Source organism: Gambusia affinis, linkage group LG17 (assembly GCF_019740435.1).
Source record: "Gambusia affinis linkage group LG17, SWU_Gaff_1.0, whole genome shotgun sequence".
Taxonomy (NCBI): domain Eukaryota; kingdom Metazoa; phylum Chordata; class Actinopteri; order Cyprinodontiformes; family Poeciliidae; genus Gambusia; species Gambusia affinis.
Genome location: NC_057884.1, coordinates 15,315,270 through 15,336,861, shown reverse-complemented (window position 1 = coordinate 15,336,861; position 21,592 = coordinate 15,315,270). Strand labels below are relative to the sequence as shown.

Sequence of the window (21,592 nt, the reverse complement as noted above, 5' to 3'; positions counted from 1 at the left end):
TGAAGGAATTACAAGATTTTTCCCATTTATACATCAAAGCATGCATCTCGAATTCTTATCTAATTTCTAAAAAGTAAATCAGTGTACATGTTGTCAGTTGACACCTTCAAGGCCTGAAGATGCTGGAATTGCTTGGTTTTAACAGATTTTTTTTCCATTATTTGAGCAGTCAATCAAGAAAATAAAAAAAAAAGATGATTGTGAGCTTCACCCAATTAACAGGTACATCTCTAAATTACACTCTGTGCAAGTACAAATCAAGAATCTTGAATGTGAATTTACCTGAAAGTACCCTTGCCATCATCTTCCCTGATTTCCAGACTAACAGTGAAGGTGAACAAGTCGCTGTCAGGGGTGAGTGGGGCATTCTGCTGAGATGACAATAGTGCCTTCTTAGCTGACCTCCGGAAGGCTGTGGCAAAGCTGTACAGTATCCGGCTCACCTGGAAGCAAAGGAGAACAACAAGCAATAAGCCACTAACAAAATAAATACTTGAGGGAAAAGGAATACAATCTAATACAATGCATTTCTGACATCCAATTTATTCAAAGTCTCTGTATCAATAAGATTTATTTATGATATCTATTAGGGGTGCTTGTAAAGTCATTAAGAAACTACAACCCAGTTTTTCTTTTCCAGGTTTAAAAAAAAGAAAAAGAAAACATGTTTTAATTTTCATCATAGTTTGTTAGAGATCTCACTCAGTATCTGGGGCATCATGCATAAAGCGTGCGGGCGCACAAAAAATGTGCGGCAACATATTTTACACACAAATTGGAAGATGTGTGAAGATGTGCGGCAGCCACGCAAACTTTTTCTGTGGACAATATCAAACTGCAAAGCGTCAAAACTCACCTAAATACACTAAAATCTGACTACATTCAGTGTTATTTAGACCAAGAAGGATCGAACCCGATGTTTTAGGGGTTTTTCATGCTTTTAATATTTTATCCTTTAAACTTAACAATGAAACTGAACTGCATTTACCCTCAGATAATAACCTAACACACACACAGAAGAAAGAAAGCAAAAATAAAAGGATGCAAAAACCTCACTAATATGTAAAAAATACATTTCCTCAGTTTTGACTCATAAAGATGTAACGCAGTGTTCTGTGCAATGGGGTAATTTCATTCTCACTAAAAAAAATAAAACATGGTTGGATCAGCAGATTAACTCCAAACAGGTTTGATTCTTTTTAAGGTGATGGAGGTGTGTAGACAATCACACGTATTTAAGTAGCTGCATAAAGGTGAGCCACTAACTGTAGAGCACTTTGGCTCTGATGCAGAGCATCACCAATGGAAGGATTCAGAGGGAGCGAATGATCAAATTGATCTGCTGGGAAATGTTGATGATGGTTTATTATTGTTAGATGAATCCAGACTGATTATCTTGGAGCTCTAATTTTAGTGTGAAAACTGCGCACTCTTTTATGCATGAGGCCCCTGGTGTATGTGCTTGCAACAGATTTACCCAAAGCAGAAAGACTGTAAAGCATCATAGCAACATTCACCTCCATCATTCCATGTTTTACTGGAATCATGCAGCCCTGTCTTACAGCTTAAAAGGGTAATTTAACAGTAAAATATTCTTAAAAAGATTACGCAGTTCAAAATAAAGTGTGACTTGAGTTGGCGACAGCAATAACATTACAAACAAAGTGGATGAGAGTGCTTGAGCTTTTTACAATGTGGTTACTAAATGACCTATGCATACACAGCACTGAAGCTACACTAGGGGGCTAAACAAAAGAAGAACTGAGCTTACGTAAGTTGTCATAAGACCATTTACTTTCCATGGAAAAGTAACTATGCTAATGAATGGAGTAATGTGATGCATGTGTTTGTCTAGCTCAGGGGTGTGCGTGTGTTGATTTAGCCTATCCGGTGGCTCTGAATGGCTTCAACCAAAACTAATTTGTTAAACTGAAAATTTAATTGAAAACATTTTACATAAAATTAAGAGAAGAAAGGCTTGTTTTAGAACTTAATGTGAAAACATGCCAAGAGGTTAGCTTTTTTATTTCCTTTTAAGTCATTAGGCTGCAAAGTATGTGCTTTATTATTTAACCCTTCCATGGTCATAGCGTGATGCTCAGGAGGAACAAGGCAAAAGTCATAATCAGACAGCAGTGAAGCAGGGGTGTTGGGGAAGGATTGCTCTGTCAGACCATCAATTCCTGAAACCATTCAAAATAAAAACCTGTAAAAGCACACGTGGGGTCAGTGAGACCCCACCAAACCATGCACTTGTGGAGTCCAAATGACCGCATCTCTTACGAAGCAGCAAATCATCTTCAAGTATAAAAATAACATAGCCTCACTCTTTTCAAAATGTTTTCTTTTCATTGTCATAGGAGTTTAACATACTGTGCAGCCCTAGTTGAAAGGATAAGTGACAAGCAAAAGCGGACACACGATATATTGAAACTAACATTGGTATCGGCCGATGTTGGTATGTTTCCCTCATCTTGTCAATTGTTTCTGGAGGGGAAGTGGAGGAGGTTGGTTGTTTAACATAATTTTTGGAGAAGAATTAGCCGGTTGAGGTATGGCCTCTTAACACTAAACAGACAAGTCTGGATTACGAGAAGCAGCAGAATGGGTTCTGGTAAATCTCCAAAATTAAAACTGGGTACAGGTAGAGCCTGCCAAGAAAGAAGTGATAATTTAGTCACATTCTCTAAATGTACCTTTCCCCCAGTGAGTCCTTTGACTTTAGATTATTACAGACAGATGTGTCTGTGTTAAAGAAGACCCCTCTATCCCAGCTTGAGGCTCACTCTAAAGCACTTTTTAATCATTTCTAAAAGTGGTAAACAACAAAGCTTTTGAGTACAGGGAGATGATGTGGGGCAACTGCTGTTATCAATGAATAACAAGAACTTTTTTGTTTATTTAGACCTGAGAATAAGGCAGTGTTTGTTTTGTCCCTGGTAAAGAGGAAGAAAATTAGGGGACTGCTGAGGGGCTTTTTCATAAAGCACCAAATGAGAATAGAAATGAGTGTTGGAGGGGGGGTTAAGAAAGCTAAATGGAGAGGTTCTAACCCCTGTGTTGATAGAAAGAATAACATATAACACAATAGAAGTGTTGTTCCCTGCTCAGCTTAATGTTCAAGTAACTGTTTCCAGATTTTATTGTTTTCAGATGGATTTCTTCTTCTACAGCTTGAAGGAGCTTTTCCAGCACACTCATTGTAAATGTATGTTGTCTGACATATACCAGCTGGACATTTACCAATTCTCATATATTCCCCAAACGAAAAAGAAATTAAAATAAGAAAAGGAACTTGATTCCACTAAATAAAGTCTCTCCTCTTCTCTCTATATTTTTTTTCACATTTCTAATTGAGGAAGCCAAACCCAACAAAAAATAACGTAAGATTTAAACAAAGAGCTAACACAGAAAGTTTTGCCTCTATGATGTTTCCATAAGTTTTACATCAGGAACGCTTTGGAAAGGAAAAAAATAAAACAGAAGACATTTCAGATCAGTCAAGGTTTTGACACATTTTAGATGTTGACATTATAAACTTTTCCGGATTTACTTTCCTGTGTTTTCAAACCCTCAAAAGCCATTTTGAAGGAAAAATAAAGCAGTGATAGGAATTTAAAGCACATTAAATCAGCAAAACCAGAAAGTGAAGGAATGGAAGTAGTGCAGGATTGAAGAAAAAGGAAATGACTGAAAGGACAGACAAATGGATTGATTAAAAGACAGGTGCACAAATGGATGGATGGACAGATAGACCGACAGAGGAACAGACTGATGGATGAAGGTTGGATAGAAAAATTGGATGGATGACAGATGAATGAAAACATAAATACATGAATGGATACAACATTTAGAAAGAAGGAAATACAAATATTTTCTCAACACTCAATTTCATTTACTTATCCAAACCTAGAAGATATGATAAAATTCAAGGCTGTGCAGAAATCTTGCTCTTTGCAAAACTTTGACCTGGTAAAGAGCTGTTAAAAAAAATTACCTTTTTTTCCCATACTAAAAAACTTGCTAATTTTAAGAAATTTTAAACATTTTAAAGTCTACAATCCATACAGGAAATATCAGACAAATTACCATTGTACTGTGAACATTTTAGCGTTCCATTAATTGGAGGAAGCAATCTACTGAGATTGACTTAGGGAAATTTAAGTAGGAGAATAAGTTTATACTGAATACATGTGTTCTGCAAAGACTGATAAATACATCTGTGCTGAAAACCAGCAACAGCGAGTTGAGAAAGAGAAATTGCTGGGTGTAAGACACAGTGGGGCTCTCCATCAGGAAACCAGCAATTATTGGAAACAAGCTAAGGGACCTGAGTCCACAAAGGAGGTGGTGTAAGAACAAGGGAGTAGCATGCTTCATACATGCACAGTGAGAAAATACAAATTTTTTTCTGAGCTCAGAAAATATTTTAAACAGAAGAGAAGAGTGTGTAGCTCCGGACTTGGGTGAGAGGAATGAAAAATAAAGGTGGGGCAAAATTAAAACTGAAAACGTGAAGAAAATGGGAGAACTAGGCAACAGAGAATTCAAGTTACTTAAAAAAATTAATAAATTGTTAGAGAAATATCCTTGTTTGAACGTGTGAGTATGAATTTGACTACGTTAGTATTCTTTAAGTGCTATGGTGTGAGCACATCTATTCTTGGTTGGTATCTGAGGTTCTGGACAATGGGATGAAGTGGGACTATTAAAGCAGTGTCTGTCTGAAGGCTCTTAGTTACACTGAGTGCTTTCATGTGGGAGGAATCAGGTCACTGAACACAGCAGCTGTACTTTAACCCAATTTTTCAGTAAATCTGTTCCCTTTTATCAAATCTGTGGAGCATTATACATACCTGTAATGTCTATTCCTTTGCAAACGCAAAAATCGCGTTCGCAAACACAATTTTTGCATCATGTTTGCAAAAATGCAAACACGATGCTTATCTGAATGGCATGATGGCATAAATATGCCACTGATCTATTAGATTTCAATTCTGTTGCATGTACAGCATGCACTTTTCTGCCATGTGCAATTTTCTCCTGTTACTTACAATCTATGCATTATTTCTGGAAAGTTGTTCCTGGTTGTCATTCTATGTTTGGCTAAGTGTTCATGAAGATTTTTCTGCATTAACTGTGTTGCTGCGTTTGGAAGAAAGTGCCCATAAGGGGTGCACTATTTGCTGTTCATTCCAAAGAAGCCATGTTTGTGTGAAGCCATGATTCTTTCCTGGAGCACCTTTTTAAATAATGTCTCTTTCCTTGATGAAGCCATTAACAGGACCTACTCTGTTTTTTTCAAATGAAAATCTAGCTTAAGTTCTTTTTTTCTGTCTCATTCCTCTCCTCCCAACTAGTACAGAAATTGAATTTGGAACATTTTCTGTTCATTTTCAGCAGTTGGAACATTTTATTTTTTAAAGTGCTCTCAGATGACATTTGTTGTGAATCGGTGCCACATAAAATCAAATAAACGTACTTTACCTTGGCAGCAAAGTCTGAGATACAGTTTGTATGTTTTGTAAAGTATAAACAGAATTCTTACCGCCTCTCGGATTTGGCAGCGGAACACGTGAATCCTGAAGATCTCTGCGTTGTGGTGGCTCTCAGTGAAGGCAAAGCAGTCGCTCTCTGGTGTGCCATCGTGGCCTCGGACGCAGAACAGGATCTTATAAATGGGGTAATTGGCAATTTCTGTGTTGTTGTGGGGGTCCAACAACCTGTTCAAACAAGAAATATGATTTTTTTTTTTTTTTTTAAGTGTCGTGTTCAGATTCTTATGTCCCATGTGTACAACATATTGTGTTTAAATAAGCGCTTGCTCAACCTTTTTGTTGTACCAACCTGACAGTGCCTTCAGACACGCCTGGCACTGAAAGTGTGACATCCAGTGGGAGTTGGCACTGTCCTCGGAGAATGCTCATCATCCGAAGGGCCTCCACTTCACTTCGGGGGGCGTTGACGGAGGCACACCCCAGATATGTTAGCTGGCTGAACACAACGCTGTCCTCATCTGGAATTGGACTGCAAGGGCTTCCCTCTGATGACGATTCATCTGCTGCAGAGCACAGGAATAAAAAAGCAAGTGACATTTATTAAAAGTGGCAGCCATGGATGATAAGGGCTCTGTGGGGAAGATTAGCGAATCTTCAGACTCAGTGTCCACTCTCAACAGTGAGGACTTTAACTTTTACTTTAAGGCTGAAACAATTAGAATTAATCGTGCTGAAGCAGTTCTTAATCGTCAACTTACTGAGTAATCATTTAATCGTTAACTAGAATTGCGCAGATCTGCTCGTGGATGCACATGTGGGTGAATAAACATGCGTGCCACTCTGCATTACTTCTCAGAAGGAGAAAGAAATCTGCTTCAATCAGCAGCACCCTGAACTCCAGCAATATAATAATAATAAATAAAGAATTTGACTGGTTTTGCAACAGAGCTGAGGAAGGCAGACAGCCTCCAAAGCAGCATTTCAAAGGCAAACTGATCAAATTCACGGGAAAAGGACTTTATTAGGACTACTGGTAAGCCTTTCACTGGACTCAGCTGAAAATATATTCTGGCTTTGCTTTTGTATTTGAATAAGAGAAATGTAGAATTTATTGAAGGAACAATTTGAATTGATGGGTTTTAAAGTTTGGCTCCATTGCATGTATATCTAAAATTCAATTAATGTAAAAAATTATGTTCTGACAGAAAAATCTAATTTGGAAAAATGTTTGACTTCATGTATTTGTTTGGTTTAACCAAACAAATTGATCCTTGAGTGGAAGGATCCTCAAGGATCCTTGAGTCCATGAATAATAATAAAGAATACAAATAAATAAATAAATCCATTTGGTTAAAACTGTGAAATAAATTCATGTCTAAAGTCAATGATGGAATGATAACTAATAGAAATTATTAAATTTAAACTAAAAATCTCTAAAATGCATGTTTGAAATTTTTGTAGGTTTTTCACCTCTTCATTGTTCACTGGTGTAAATAAAATTGAGTGAGTGAAATCCTGATGTCTCATCAAGTCCTCCTTTTTCAAGTGTGGGAAGCCATGAAGTGATAGAACACTTGAGAATGAGAGTATACAGACTGTAGCTAACTCTAAAAGGCTAACTGCTGAAAGAACAATTCATTGAGAGAAGTAATTAAGCCAAAACTGGACAAAATTCTGTACTTAATATATTTTAAAAAATCCTACTTTGGAAGCAAATAAGTTTTATCCAGAACTCTTCAAGTGGCATAGATTTAGCTAAAGAAATACCATGTTATTGCATTTTAACCAATACAAATTTTTATTTTCTTATTCAGAAAAGGAATTGAATTATTTGCTTATTTCTAATTTTAATTATCTCTAATTTTGCTTAAAATAAGCTTACATGGGTAATGTCTTCATTTTTATCCGATGAATCGATTAAACAATTAGTAAAATAGTCTTTCATTGCAGCCCTACTTTACTTGTTTAAGACTGAAACAATGCCATCCTTCCTCACCTCTGTAAGACCTCTCATTCAGCTCGCTCTCCTGGGCCGTCTGAACAGGGAGCACCATCTCCAGCTTGGGTGGAGGTGAACTTAATGGGTCAGTGCCTGCCGGTACGGGGGACGTCACGTTAGGAAGAACCCCATGGTCACTCGGGCCAACGCTGCTCATCGCTTCCGATCCGAGCCCAGCGTCTGCCACTGACGGGTCCATGAGGACGTCCTCCAACTCCCTCTGGAGCTGCTGCTCACTCCCATTCCCCACAATCTGATGCACGCATGTCAAAATAAGACAGAAATATAGGGGCGAAAAATATTGCAAGTTAATATCCGGATAAAAACCAAAAAGACCTGCGCAGCAATCGCTGTGAGAGATGGAAGCCAACAGCAAGCGCATCCAAACCGCTTCCCAGCAGCTTACACCTGATTTCACAATTCAGTTTGAGTGATTGTAATCTTCTCTAAAAAAAAATCATGTTTTGCTTAGTGATGGTTTTAAAGATATATTTTCATCAGTTTTCATTTAATATTAGTGATTAGTAGAAGGTCAGTATAGGGTGTATAACATCTCCACATGGAGGGCAGAGTGAAATAAGACAAACTGCATCTGAGGCTTTTTGTACTGACCGAGATCAGTGGCTTATTGCACTGTTACTGGAAGGCAAACTCAATTAAGATTATATCTAGACCATTTTCTAATACTGTTTCACTCAAATGTCTATTTCCAGCTGAATGGATGCTACACAAATAGTTTATTACTTGACTTATTTGCAGGTATAGCTGGGAGCTCAGGCAGGTAGCTTAATACTATCAGTGTATACCCTCACTAACAGCCAAATATTACAAAGTCACCACACAATAACAAGTGAAACAAATACAGGAAGCTGGAATAATCACAGACAGGATCACCACTAAATCACATCACAGAGATAAAGCAAAAGAAAGCAAAAGAAATTGCTCTCAGAGAAAGAAAAGAAAATAAGCAGGAGAACAGGACTGACCTTAAAGCTGACCCCTTCCTCTGAAATCACCTGCATAACAAACAACAAGTTTAGACACACTGGCTCTTCTCCTGACTATATGGGCTGGCTGGGGGGTAAATGTGCAAGAAAATGTCGCCAAAAAAAGAGAAAAATAAATAAACAACATGATATCAGAATGAGTGGGGCTCAATGGATGAAGTGATTTCTTTCTACAAGGTGAGGAAAGTGAACGGGTGCCGGTCGGGCACTGCTTTTCATATATCTGACAGCAAGCTGAGGATGCCAAGAAGGCTAAGTAACGCTTCACTGACTGCTGATCAAATCAGCTAAAGGGGAAAGCGTTATATCCATAAGCTTTATGAAGCAGCAGAAATACCAATGGTCTGCAAATAGATATGCAACTCCATACTAATCTGGCGCCATCTACTGGTACAACAAAGGAAGTAGGGGTGAAGGAAACCTAGGGAAGAGTATAAAGACACAAGCAAACCATTTAGTCCAAAATTGAAGTGAAAATGCAAAACTGAACCAATAACTAGTCTCAAAATCCATGATCATCTAGAATAAGCGATGAATAAACTGTAAAAAGGCAAAGTTTGTTTACCACAACACAGCTCATAAAAGTATAATTTTATTAGGGCCAGCTGACTGACAGAAGATGCCAGTCATTTTCCAAAGAACAGCCTGGGGAAAGAATAACCTTTCATTGTCTAACAAACTGCAAGCTTCTAATTTATATAATTAACCAGAGATAACAAGGTTTAGGAGTGTGTTAATAAGAAAATGTGAAAGTAAATCAGATCTAAATTTATGAGAAAAGTGTAGAATGAGAATAAAAAAGCAACACAAGAAATGGTTAGTCATATGAAGGCAGTCTAAACTATACATGAGAAAAGATGAAAAGATTTACAGGCGAGTGATGAATCAATTAATCCTTTCAAATGGTGAGACCTCAATCTGCAAATAAATTAACAAAACTTAATGTAAATCAGCTTTGCTCTCACATTAGAGAACGCTGACATGTAGCTATTTACCCTGTAGGACAAATTTTTATGTTATTGCAAAGTGCCTTTCAATAGTATTCATACTCCTTGACTGTTTTGTCATGTCACGACCAAAACCTTCAACACAAACTAGTGCAGTGCTGTAAATATGGACCAAAGTAATAGTAGAAAATCTAAAAATGTGACACGCATTTTGAATTCAATCCCCCATATACATCTAAAAATAATGTAGTGGCCACAACTATTGTGTCATTAGTAAGTAGAGACCAGCTGTGTACAGTTTAATAAAAACATGCGGGGGTTTTTTTCCCCGCCAGGGGGTCTTTTGTGGGCTCTAGTGTCCCTTATTTGAAAGTAGGCTGACAGGAAAGGGGGAAGGAGAGGCGGGAAGACATGCGGCAGACGTCGGCCGGGTCCGGGAATCAAACCTGCGACCGCCGCGTCGAGGACTGAAGGCCTCCAAATGTGGGTCGCGCTATCCCCTACGCCACTACAGTACGCCCCAATAAAAACATGTTTAATCGAAGTTGGAAACATGTTCATGGCAGTTCATGAGCTTTTCTTCAGCAGAAACAGAAAAGCCAGTGATAGGAAGTTAGATCAACTTAAATACAAGAAGACCTGCAAGAGGCCAGACAGTGGTTCACTTTTCAGCAGGATAAAAGTACTAAAAATATAGACAAAGCAACACTGATATGGTTTCGATTAAAGCATATTAAGGTGAGAGAATGGCCCAGTAAAGTAGAGACATAATCCAACTAGGAATTATATTCTTCAATTCGATTGGGTCTAATCCGATTTCCAAAAAGAACAGGTAAAAATATCTGTCTCTGCATGTATAAAGCAAGTAGATTTAATTTGAAAATACTTGCAGCTGTAATTGCAGCAAGACAACACAAGCCAACACATTAAAATTACTTAAAGGTAACTGTATGACTGCGTGTGTGCGTTTGTCTGTGTGATTAGAAAGCTGTTTGTAGCGTTAGTGTTTCTGTTTTATTTTATTATTGTTTTGTATATTCAATTTTATAATGTGTCAAGGGACTGCAGATGCATATTAGCTTATACCACAATCTGACACAGCCCATCAAATGGTGACATTTATGTTTAAACTATACATTGTAAACTTTACAAATAAAGTTTATTATTATTGTTTTAGAAATGTGAAATTTACAATTATGCCCTACTTATTTCTGGTCCGTCACATAAAATCACTGCAAAATACATTGAGGTTTGTGGTTGTAATTCAAGAAAATCTGAAAAAGGTTTTTGGGGTATGAATACTTTTACAAAGCACTGTATGTTTCCAACTTCCTTGAAGTTACCACCCTTCGCCACCCCCTGGAAAAAGTTATGGTACTGGCCCTTGGTCCTTCCACACCACCCATCCTTACCTTCAGTCCCGTCTTTTCGTCATCACTACCATTATTCGTGGATGAAGGTGTCTCGTCCCCCAGCCGGGACACGAGGACAAAGTCCTCACTGTTGAGGGTGGACACTGAGTCTGAAGATACGCTAATCTTCCCCACAGAGCCCTTGTCATCCATGGCTGCCACTTTTAATTTCGACCCTGCTGCTCATGAATGGAAGACAGGAGGAGGAGGTGTAGGGAGATGATGAGCAAAATCACCTAGAAAAGCAAAAATAAAAATAAAAAAATAAAATTCATGATGATAGCAGTCATGAAGGAAATGAAAGCCTCTATTGGTCAAGCAGAAACCTGACCCAAACTCTGACAATGAAGAAGAATCTGATTTGTTTTTAAATGTTTTTTTGAGCAGCTGAAGGAAAAACAAAAGCAGTAAAACATATAAATTAAAAGTGAAGTACAGTTTAAATGTTAGCGATAAACAATTGAAAATAAAAACAAAGCAAGCAGAACGTTTTTTTTCTCCTTCTCTTTAGGAATGTGTATTTTAGTAGAAAAAATAAGATGAATGCTTAATTGCTTGCTGCCAAGTAAAAGCTGGGCTGATCCAAATGTAAGTAAGGAACTAAATAAAAAGCAACTCTGCCATAAAAACATAATCACTGTCAGTATTTCCCCTTAAAATAAAAGTAATGTTCACTGGCAGTCACAGTTGTTAAATACAAGAACATGAAGCCAACAAGGTGCCAATGCGTGAAACAGGAAGAAAGGTTTAAAAGAAAGTTCTGGAAGTGACTACTTCCTGGTATTCCCCTTGCTTTTCTCCCATCTCCTTCTTCTATTTTCTCTGAATTTCCCTTACTTTATGTATGAATCTCCCTTTCTACTAAAACCACTTCCAACAGCAGAACAAAAAAGGAGAAAAGATCACATCAGTTAACATTTTCTAACACTCTAGATATGATTGTCACATATTATTGAAAAAAAAAAAACTCTAAAAATTTGTTCATTTCTTTTTTTATTTGCTTTTACAGTGATGTGCTGCCAAAAATATTATCAACATCAACTAAACACGGCAAACTCGCAGCTATAACTTTACATCTGAACAAATAGCAACAAGTGTTGTTCAGAGACTCCTGGGTGTTAACTTTTACTCCCCTTCTATTGCAGAAACACAACGATTCATGATGCAATACACGATTATGACCCAACTGAGAAACCTGTAGTAACAGTCTCGCTCACATGTGAGCCTCACACAAACACACTTGTGCTTGATCCCTTCAGTGTGTATAATGACCATTGTTCCTACACATCCCATTTCTCTCGTGTGCTACTGCTAATCACCCGCATTAGGCTGGTTATCTATATTTGCTTTACATCATTCAAGCCCTACTGATAAGTGCCTACCAGTTTTTTGCATGTTTCCACTGATATTTTAATAATTTATCTTTGATGACGAGATCCAAGTTCTTGAGGCTAGCAGGCCTCGATGCCATCACCCTAAACTTTAAGTCCCTTCACAGAGTTTGTGTCAGTCTCAAGTCAGAACGTCCAAAATAAGTACTACTTCTACTTATGCAATACATCCATATAAAATTAATTAACAGGAAACGCAGAGATGTTTTCTAAAATTAAATGTATTTTTTTTATTTCTAATAGAAAACATAGATTCTTTTTTGTTTGTTTAAATAGCAAACATTATATTCTTGATCGCTTATATAAACACAATCCGCTCTGTATGACTGCCTGGAATGGTGAGCTAGCTGTGCAGCTGTACGAAGTGCCAACACAAAACATTATAGACATTCATCAGGAAGATCATGAAGATTGTCAGAGGATGCTGAACGCAAATTACTTCTACACTCCACCACCACCAGTTCCACTGATTCCAATTTTTCTATTTTCAATGTGATGGTTTTAAGTCAGAGAAAAGAGGATTTAGTCTGATTGTATTTAACTGAAATCTCCTCTACTCTCCAGATGGGAACTGGGATATTAGAGCTTCTGAAATCAAAATTATTTTATTTAAAATCATGCAAATTTTGATGCTTCCGAAGATGCATGTAGAAGACAACAATAGGTTCATTTTATGGGTGGGCATTTATCATATCGTATTCTTTAACATATATCATGATTAATTTCTTATGATAAGAGTTTTGATTGATTGTTGTCACTATAAATTCCAATTAACAATGCCTGTAACTCTCCAAAATTGTCTGTATTGTTGGGATTGTTTTACCATTTTCTCCACTGTTTGTTCAATGAGAACATAAATAAATATAAACATATTTAAAAATATGATTTAAATGCAGTAACTGTGTGCAGCCTAGTGATACGAATCACATCTTTGTGTGGCTGGTGTCCTAAAGAAAAATATTCCAAATGTTTTTCGAGAGCAGTGTTTGTGCTGCTGTGTCTCATGCAGTCACAGCCATACCTAAAGTTACATTAAAAAGCAGTAATAAATAGTTATTATCGCAATTTTTATCATTCTCACAATAGTACCACAAAATACTGTGACTTGTTTGTTTAAAGTTCACATCGCTCCCCTCGAGTTCATTTACGTATCAAAAAGCAAGAAAAGACTAGAAACCACATGATGGGAAAAGAAAACAAAAACAGCTGTGTCACGACCATTAACGAGTGCTCACACACACAGGAACACATCTGTATGGATGCACACACAATCTAACACTGTCTATTTAACTTGCAGCTCTGACACTTACAATGGCTGCCTTGTCACCCTGTCTTCCTCCTTGGCCTCAGCAACAGATCTCTGCCTGCTCCTGCCAAGCCATGCTGTTCTTTAGCAGTGCCTTGCTGCAACTTCAGGGACAAAACAATTATTCCTCATAAGAGACGCTGACTTTTTTTTATAACTGAACTGATATACATAAAAAAAAGGCCTACAATTTAGTTGCAAGCTGTATTATCCAGCACATCTCTGAGTATTATTTTTAATGTCAATTAGAAATGCTGATGAAACTGAGTATACTTCTATCTCAAAAACATCTGAAATCAAAATTATAACATTTTATAATGCACTGACACACTGCAGTTTTTTTTTTTACTTTTTAATCAAGCACCTGAGGTTATTTGTCTTAAACAAAATTATTGTGCTTGAATAATAAAAGAAATTGCAACAAAAAGAAAAACCTCTTCAAAACTGACTCCTTTTTTGTTATCAGTGAGTGTCTATGTATGTTTATAGATGTATAATAATAGTGCTTTAGAGCAGTCAGGTCTGCATTTTTTTAGGACTACAACCCTAAATTATTCAATTAGAATCAGTTTCATCCAATTTTATTAGCATACAAATGATTCTGCAGCCTGCAAGTGATCTGCAATGGCTTGATGTGAAAATATTATTTTTACCAATAAAGACTAACAAAAAGGGCCTATCTCTAGATAGTGGTAGTCAAACAGAAACAACATATCTCTGTAAATTGTATGATTAATGTCAAAGCAAGCGTAAAGATGTGGACTGGAAACAGGAAATCAACTGTGCCTGTTTGCATTTTATTTTGCTTTGCTCTGCTCACTCGCCCTCCCCAGCTGAACAGTCTGTTCTGGGCTGCCAGATGGGTCCTATGTGCACCTCAGGAGAGGGAGCGTCACACAGAGCAACAGAGAGCATTTAGAGCTGCCCCTTTCAAACTGTCGTCAAGTCTCTACTAGAGATGCAATAGGAAGCAAAGGAATGTAAGGTGAATCTGAACCACTAATACATTTGAGTTTAGATTCCAGACATCCAGAGAATCCAATAGCTATCCCACTTCAGAGTTGAAAGGGAAAAATGCTCCTCCTGTACTGCTGAACAGACTCCCTGACTTCAACAAACCCCTTCACTGTGAAAGACCAAGCATCAGACATGTTGCTTTTTTACAAACGCTTCATTAGAAGTGATGTGTCACAACTTCTTTAGAAAGAGCAGAGCTCTGGAAACTTGACACTTTGCTGTAAATGTTCAAGCAATTATATTCATCATAATGGGTAATAACTAATAATAAGCAAACCTTGTTGAAAACACTAAAAAATCTTTTTTGAATTGAAATTCTAAATAGACGTCTTTGATGTACCTTTGGATAGATTTGTGAAAACAGATGACAGTAATGGGAAATTCATAACATGATGCAACATTTGTTTTATTCTAGGCACTTGTATGGCAGGGTATGTTTTAATAATAATTAGTGGATGTACAGATCAACTAACTAAAGAATTGAATAGGAATTTTCCTTTAATCATTTCTGACCACTAATTAGCTGGTCCAATACAGAAAATCTAATTTTTCCTATTCCTTAAGTGCATCAAAGTAACCACTGTATATCATTTTTGGTTAATATATGCATCAACAAACCACAAACATAAAGGTGTATTTCGAGATCAGACATATGCCATCATAAATTTATCAAGGTAATCTTATATTTTATGTATTTTCTGTTGGATTTAAATTATTACCACTATTGAAGGAACTGGAGAACTTTTGTAGAATCTATTACTCACAGGTTTTACAGAAGAAGTAAAAATTGGAAATGACAAGTCTTACTACTAGGAGAAACCAGTGTCCTTTAAAAAAAACAAAAGCCTAATTGATGCACATCTGATTTTACCAAACAGAAGAAATCCAAATAATCCCTAAAATATTGAAAAGAGCTGCAATTTTCAGAGCAGCGCAAGAAAGGCTGAAGCATTCCTGGACAAAAAAAATCAATAAAGACCTTTGTGAAGGACACAAGTGTCAAGTGTTAAAACCAAGACATGTGAGGAAGCCATGCAAGACGCTCAGAAGATCAAATAATGGAATAAAAACGAAAATGTAAAAGGTTATCACATGCAAGACTTAAATTATTCAAAGTGCTAAACAAAAAATGTTGCATTTATTTTTAGTAGGGTTTTTATTACCATTTTCTAATTTAGAAACTTTATAGATGGGCTATGAAAAAGATAGAACTCATACAACCTTGTACTAATAGATAGTAGTATATACATCACAGTTATTGCCACAACTCAAATTAATATAAGAATAAAATAAACGTATACAGGGTTTCTCCCAGTCCGTTATGAGTCTGGCAGGCCACCAGGCTTTACTTGGCCCCCTACCAGGCTAAACGTAGCTTATTTATTTCCGTTTTTTATGTTTTCATTTTTTAAAGAGTTTATAATCAGCATTCAACCATTAATCTTCTAATAACACATAATTATCTAATTTTTTAAAGCTGTCAGCTTTAAAGCCAGGCTTAGCAACTTTCCTGATATAAATACAATTGTTAAGCTCCACAGAGTTCTGCAAACATTTTATGAAATCAGGAGGCTGATGTGTAATTTTACAAAAACAATTCAGGCACAAAGTTTAAAATCTAACTAACCAAAGTTAATTTTCACTTTAACCTGCAGGTTACAAGACTGACAGAACTTTTCCTCTGATCCCAAATACAGTTATTTTCCCATCTGCCTATATTCAGTCTTTTTTTATGCAACAACTTATTTGTTTCTATCCACCACACTTGTTTTCATCTAACCCATCTACTGTAAATGACACTGTCTCTTTTAAAAATATAAATAAGCAAAACAAATGGTCAACAGTTGATCTGATATGTAAGCATTTCTTAATTCTCTGCCATTTCATGGAATTACTTGAAGAAGTTGCACAATCTGTATTTAAATGAGATTTTATTAGGGTAGATCACCAAGGTGTTGCAACAGTTGGGAAAGAATGCTGCAACATGTCTATTTTTAATGTTTTAATCAGTATAAAGTGTGATACAGCCATAAACTTTGCTTCCCACACTTTTGTAGCTGTGGGTTAGAAGCATCACATTCTGCAATTACATCCCTCAAGGCGACTTGAACATCTTTACTGCAGCCTGCAACAGCAGTGACTACTATTCTCTGGAGGGAAATCTGCTACAAGCTTAATGGTCTTTGCATTCAGAACTGGAACCCGGTGACGCCAAGCGCACTGAGGCTGCAGACAAGAACAAGGACTGCCATTATGGCTGCCTTCCAAGATGCTGGAGATGGAATGTGTCCAACGGATGTTAGGCTGGTGCAGAGATAGCAAAATACACGGCTTTGTTTTTCAATGGACCTTACCAAGCTCCACCCACAACCGACCCACGTGACCGCAGGTCTCACAAACAAAGCCTCGCGGCGCGTTGTTTCTATGTAAACATGACTCGATTAATGCATCATTTCTACCAGATTTTCACAATATATCAGCTACTACAATGGACAGAGGAACTAACAAATTCATGTCATCATCTGGGAGGAGGTTACTGGTTTCTCAGTCACAAGCTGGTTGCAAACCTGAGGCCAGCAGGTGTCAGTCAGTTATGGTAGATCTGATATTTGGTTTGATGACCTCAATATGAGAAACTATAGACTGATAGGAGGAACCAAAGAGCTCTGTAAAGGTAAAGGCAAATCTTCTGAAGTTGGGATATAATTAATTTCACATAATTATCGCAGTAGAAGCCATTTGCTTGTTAAAATTTTATGAAATATATTGGTTCTATTTGATATTTGTTGTGAATGACGTATAGTCACAAACGAACGAAATAATTAGTCCAACGTTTAGAAACTACTACGGCTGCAATGCGCCACAGCAAAGGTAGACAAAGGTAAAATAACCCAAACAGGTGATCAACTCAAAACCACTCGTACCTTTTTACTCTCTCTCTCTGTAGTTTAAGTACACCTGTTACCATGGCAATTGCCTGCGCCCCGCAAGACGAGCAAAGATTACGTTAAAATCATAACATTCAGTCCGTTACGATATCAAGTTTCCAGGCTTGATATTTATTTCTCTATTATTAATCAGCGCTTCCCTGAACACAGCGATGGTTGATTGACTAGCTGTACTTGGTGCTAGAGAAGCTAACACGAGTAACAGTTTAGTCCAAAGCCTTTTCTGCTAAAATAAAAATCTTTAGTGTATGTCAGATGCAGTACACATTGCATATTGATCTGTTTAGCTAACGTAAGACCGTGTAGCAGACAGGCTTCAAGGTGTAGAAGTTGTATCAGTACTGCCATTATGCTGTACTTAGCTAATGGGAAGCGTGTGTTTGTGAGACGGCCACGAACGTTGTAGCCACGCTACTACGTAGAATGGGCATCAGCCAATGAAAAGCGGCCCCTGTGGTAAGGTCCCTTGTGACAAAGTACTTTACAATTAAAATTCTCGCAACAGAGAGGAGCAGTAATTATGTATTAAGTGAGGGAGTGTGTTCTAGGTCTCTGTGAAACACTGATTGTTGATGGCAGTAATATTTACGAAGAAACAAATTGGTGATTTGTTATTCTAGTGGTTTTGTGAACGCACCATCAGCTATAAAAGTGTAGAGCATCTGAAGGATTTAGACCACAAAAAAGCTGACTAAGATTTTTTTTTCTCATGATTCTGTTATGCAATCACACAATTGTTCAGGATTCCTGACAGTAACAACTGTCTTAAGTATTACAAGAGAGAAATATACAGAGTAACTCATTTCACACCTCTTTCTGAGTTTGCTCTGAAGTAAACAATGTTATAAAGATGAGGGTTTAGAATGGTTGCCTGTGCAGAAATTGTACACAAGTTCTACAAAAGTAAAGAGCAATGAAAATTTTATTAAAATATCAATTTGGAAACCGTTTTTTTTTATATAACTAACTGATATTAAGTAACTAACTGCCATTTTCTAAATGTGTTCATTCAAAATATACATAAAGTCAATTCAACCAACCCTTCTTTCAGTCAAGTTTCAAATTTGTGGCAGATATCACCAAATATAAAGTGAGCCTTTTAGTGTCATTTTCTGATCTCTAATCATGTGTAGTGATAGTTTTGTTGACAATAATTGTCGCCGTAGTTTTTCTTATTTACAATTTTTAATGGACGATGAAAATTGCTGACATTTTTTTTACAAAACCAAGCTGATAAGATATTAGTGGTGTTGATGCTAATGAGAAAAATATACAAAATTTACATTAAAAATGACTTTTAGAAACACTGTAAACTTAAAGAGAGATCAGGAACTAGACCATCCTAAAATAAATCCAATGTGTTTTTTCTTAAAAGCCTTAAAATCTAAAATGTCTTAATTGTAACTAAAAATAAATTAAAGTGTTCTGTGAAAATTAACACCATCATAGTTAATGAGAAAAAAATAGAAGTGCTCTGGGAAATCAGCTTGTTACCCACTAATCAGCAACTAATATTGAGTCTTTCTGATCAGCATACCAAATGTGATCAGAAAGCATACCTAATACCTAGTGTGTTGTCACAATGACAACACACATAGGTGTGAAAATTGTAACAGCGGCAAAAAGCTATTGTAAGCTCAGCTATTGTCAACATCTGTGGCAGAGGAAACATAAAAATTGTCAGATGTTTCTGTTTCTCTACAGAGGCAATTCAGCAGGTAATTCAGGCTACGAATATAAGTGAGTTAGACTTCAGCAGAGAGCAAGCTGAAGATATTGCAGCAAACTTGTTCTGTTTTAGCATTTTAAAGAGTCCAAAATGACCTATCAGTAAAACAAGTATCAAGACATATTGGAAAACCTTAGGAATCTAACAGTGAACATAATTAGCTAACTTTAAGGGGAGCACACAAGAGAGCTGCTGGCATTAATGTGAGCTGTACAAATGGTGAGATACCAAAAACAGGTCAAAATAGGATATCTAATTATTTAATAATTATTATTTTGTAATAATTAGCCAATCCATTGAAATAGAAACAAATTCCTATTCAACTCCAGAGTTGTGCAACACCAACTGCTCTCCTGACGATGCAATGATATAATCTCTGCTCTTGATAACAAATAACTACTTACATCCCATCAGAAAGGTTGATTAACACTCCTTTTTTATCACAATAAAGTAATGCCTTTAACAACTATACATAAGGAAATCTTTATTTAAAGTGTATTTTCCTTCCACTCAACTTTCCAATAAGACTGGATAAGGCGCTTTTAAATCTCCCTTTGCAATGATTATTTGTTTGGGATGGACAACAGTCAAGTCACAATTATTCCCAATAATTGTGTAACATAACATTTCTATATATGTTTTTTTTTATTATTGTAAATTCAAACCTTCTGGCAACACAAAATTTTGGCGTGTTTCTATGAGAATATGTTGTAGGATGGAATAAAAACTATTCACTCATCTGCTTAGTCTATATTGAAATCAGAGAAGTTTCATTCAAGGCATTCTTTGCAGTCGCATATAAAACATAACTGACTTAAGTAACTGTAACAATGCAATAAGAATCTAAGTAAAGACCATGAAATAAGTAAAGACTGGTTTATTTTCTATTATATATATATATATATATATATATATATATATATATATATATATATATATATATATATATATATATATATATATATAGTCTCTGCTGTGCAATATCCAGCAGAGATAATTAAAACAACCAAGAAAACATCAGAGTCTTTAACCTGAAATCCTTCTAAACAGTCATCTGAACAAAAGCCAAACAGTTTCTCTTTGATAATGTTGGGTAAGCCTCGCGTCCTCTGATGTTAACTTATCGCTTCAGTTTGTTAGCCATCACCAATCTGCTTAACGTTAGCTAAGATAGCAACAGCAAAAATCGACTTCAAGTAACTCAAACGTTTCATTACACATTTACCATTTGGGGACTCTATCCCGTCACCGCTACGTAAGTAATGTAAACTGCTACGTTCGAGTGTTTGCAAGTATTTCCTGAATTAACCCAGCTGACTTGCTGGCGTTGGCCACAGCCTCACAGGCCATTACTTTATTATGGCTGCTGAGCTAACGCTTGTTAGCAATGCTACCCAGGCAGTTCGCACCAACAAACAGGCGCTTATCCTCAAAACGAATGTGACAGTCACTTCCGTCTTTCAAAATATTAAGTATGTGCAAATGCAAACCCGCTTACCTTTAAGTCCACAGATTTTTTATTCCAATGGCGTTTGACACGGCATTGTACTTTCTCGGGAACATCGGTAGCGAGCAGCATCCAGGAGAGCTGTAAACACAAGCCCAACCAACCCGCTGACACCTAGACTGCGCATGCGCATACTGGCGCTCCCCAATCCTGTACGCACGCTGCTGCTGAGCCAAGTGAGGTGAGGCGTTGGCCTCGATGACCTGGGGCTATGATTCTTGGTTAAAAGAAAGAATGTTACCCTCAGCTCAAGTCGGGGTATATTGCAGTTCAACTCTTTAGCAGAAAAATTTTGTTTACTAGAAAAATTAATTTCTAGATATGAAACTAGTGATATAAACACAGAATTCAAATTCCAAAAACTTTATTAATCCCAAATTAAAATAAATGTTGTTGTAACTCATGTTGTAGAATTTTCTTCGGTTTCTGATGAAGAGGATGCTCAGGGTTGTAATTTCTCCTTAATGAAGAATCCTTCTTTGAGTTGTCATCTTTAAAGGTAGTTCCAGCAGATCTTGACAACTTTGACAACCTATGTACATGTGCTGTAGTAAAAAAAAAAAATCAAGCATCACCCAGGGGGACATCACCTGGACCTCAATAAACTTTAATTTTGTTAGTTGCATTGCACCTCTCCATGCAGCTGTTTAAACTGTGATCTCTCTTACAGATGTCTACAGGTAGGTAAAATATTGATAAGCCCATAGAATCCCATATAGTCGCATCTTTTTAAAATGCATCAATTTAGTAAGTGACTTACACAAAGTCAAAACATTTGGGATATTATCTCACATTTTATATGAAATGTATATTTTTATTTTAGCAAATTTA

General features: G+C 36.7%; 1 protein-coding gene across 3 annotated transcripts in view; it reads right to left on the bottom strand.

Annotated features, from left to right (window-relative positions):
* LOC122846960 (rab GTPase-activating protein 1) overlaps nt 1–20,916 on the bottom strand; it is a 68,796-nt gene extending 47,880 nt beyond the window's left edge. Inside the window, exons 1-8 of one of the 3 annotated variants that reach the window (XM_044144252.1) lie at nt 20,753–20,916; nt 13,565–13,664; nt 10,864–11,099; nt 8,484–8,513; nt 7,495–7,750; nt 5,848–6,061; nt 5,549–5,723; nt 283–443 (exon numbers count right to left, since the gene is read on the bottom strand). In XM_044144252.1, coding sequence (XP_044000187.1) covers nt 283–443; nt 5,549–5,723; nt 5,848–6,061; nt 7,495–7,750; nt 8,484–8,513; nt 10,864–11,016 — 989 coding nt within the window. In that variant the 5' untranslated portion in view covers nt 11,017–11,099; nt 13,565–13,664; nt 20,753–20,916. The remainder of the gene's footprint in view (nt 1–282; nt 444–5,548; nt 5,724–5,847; nt 6,062–7,494; nt 7,751–8,483; nt 8,514–10,863; nt 11,100–13,564; nt 13,665–20,752) is intronic. The other 2 variants (XM_044144251.1, XM_044144253.1) reach the window with 2 other exon arrangements.
* Between the last annotated feature and the right edge of the window lie 676 nt (nt 20,917–21,592).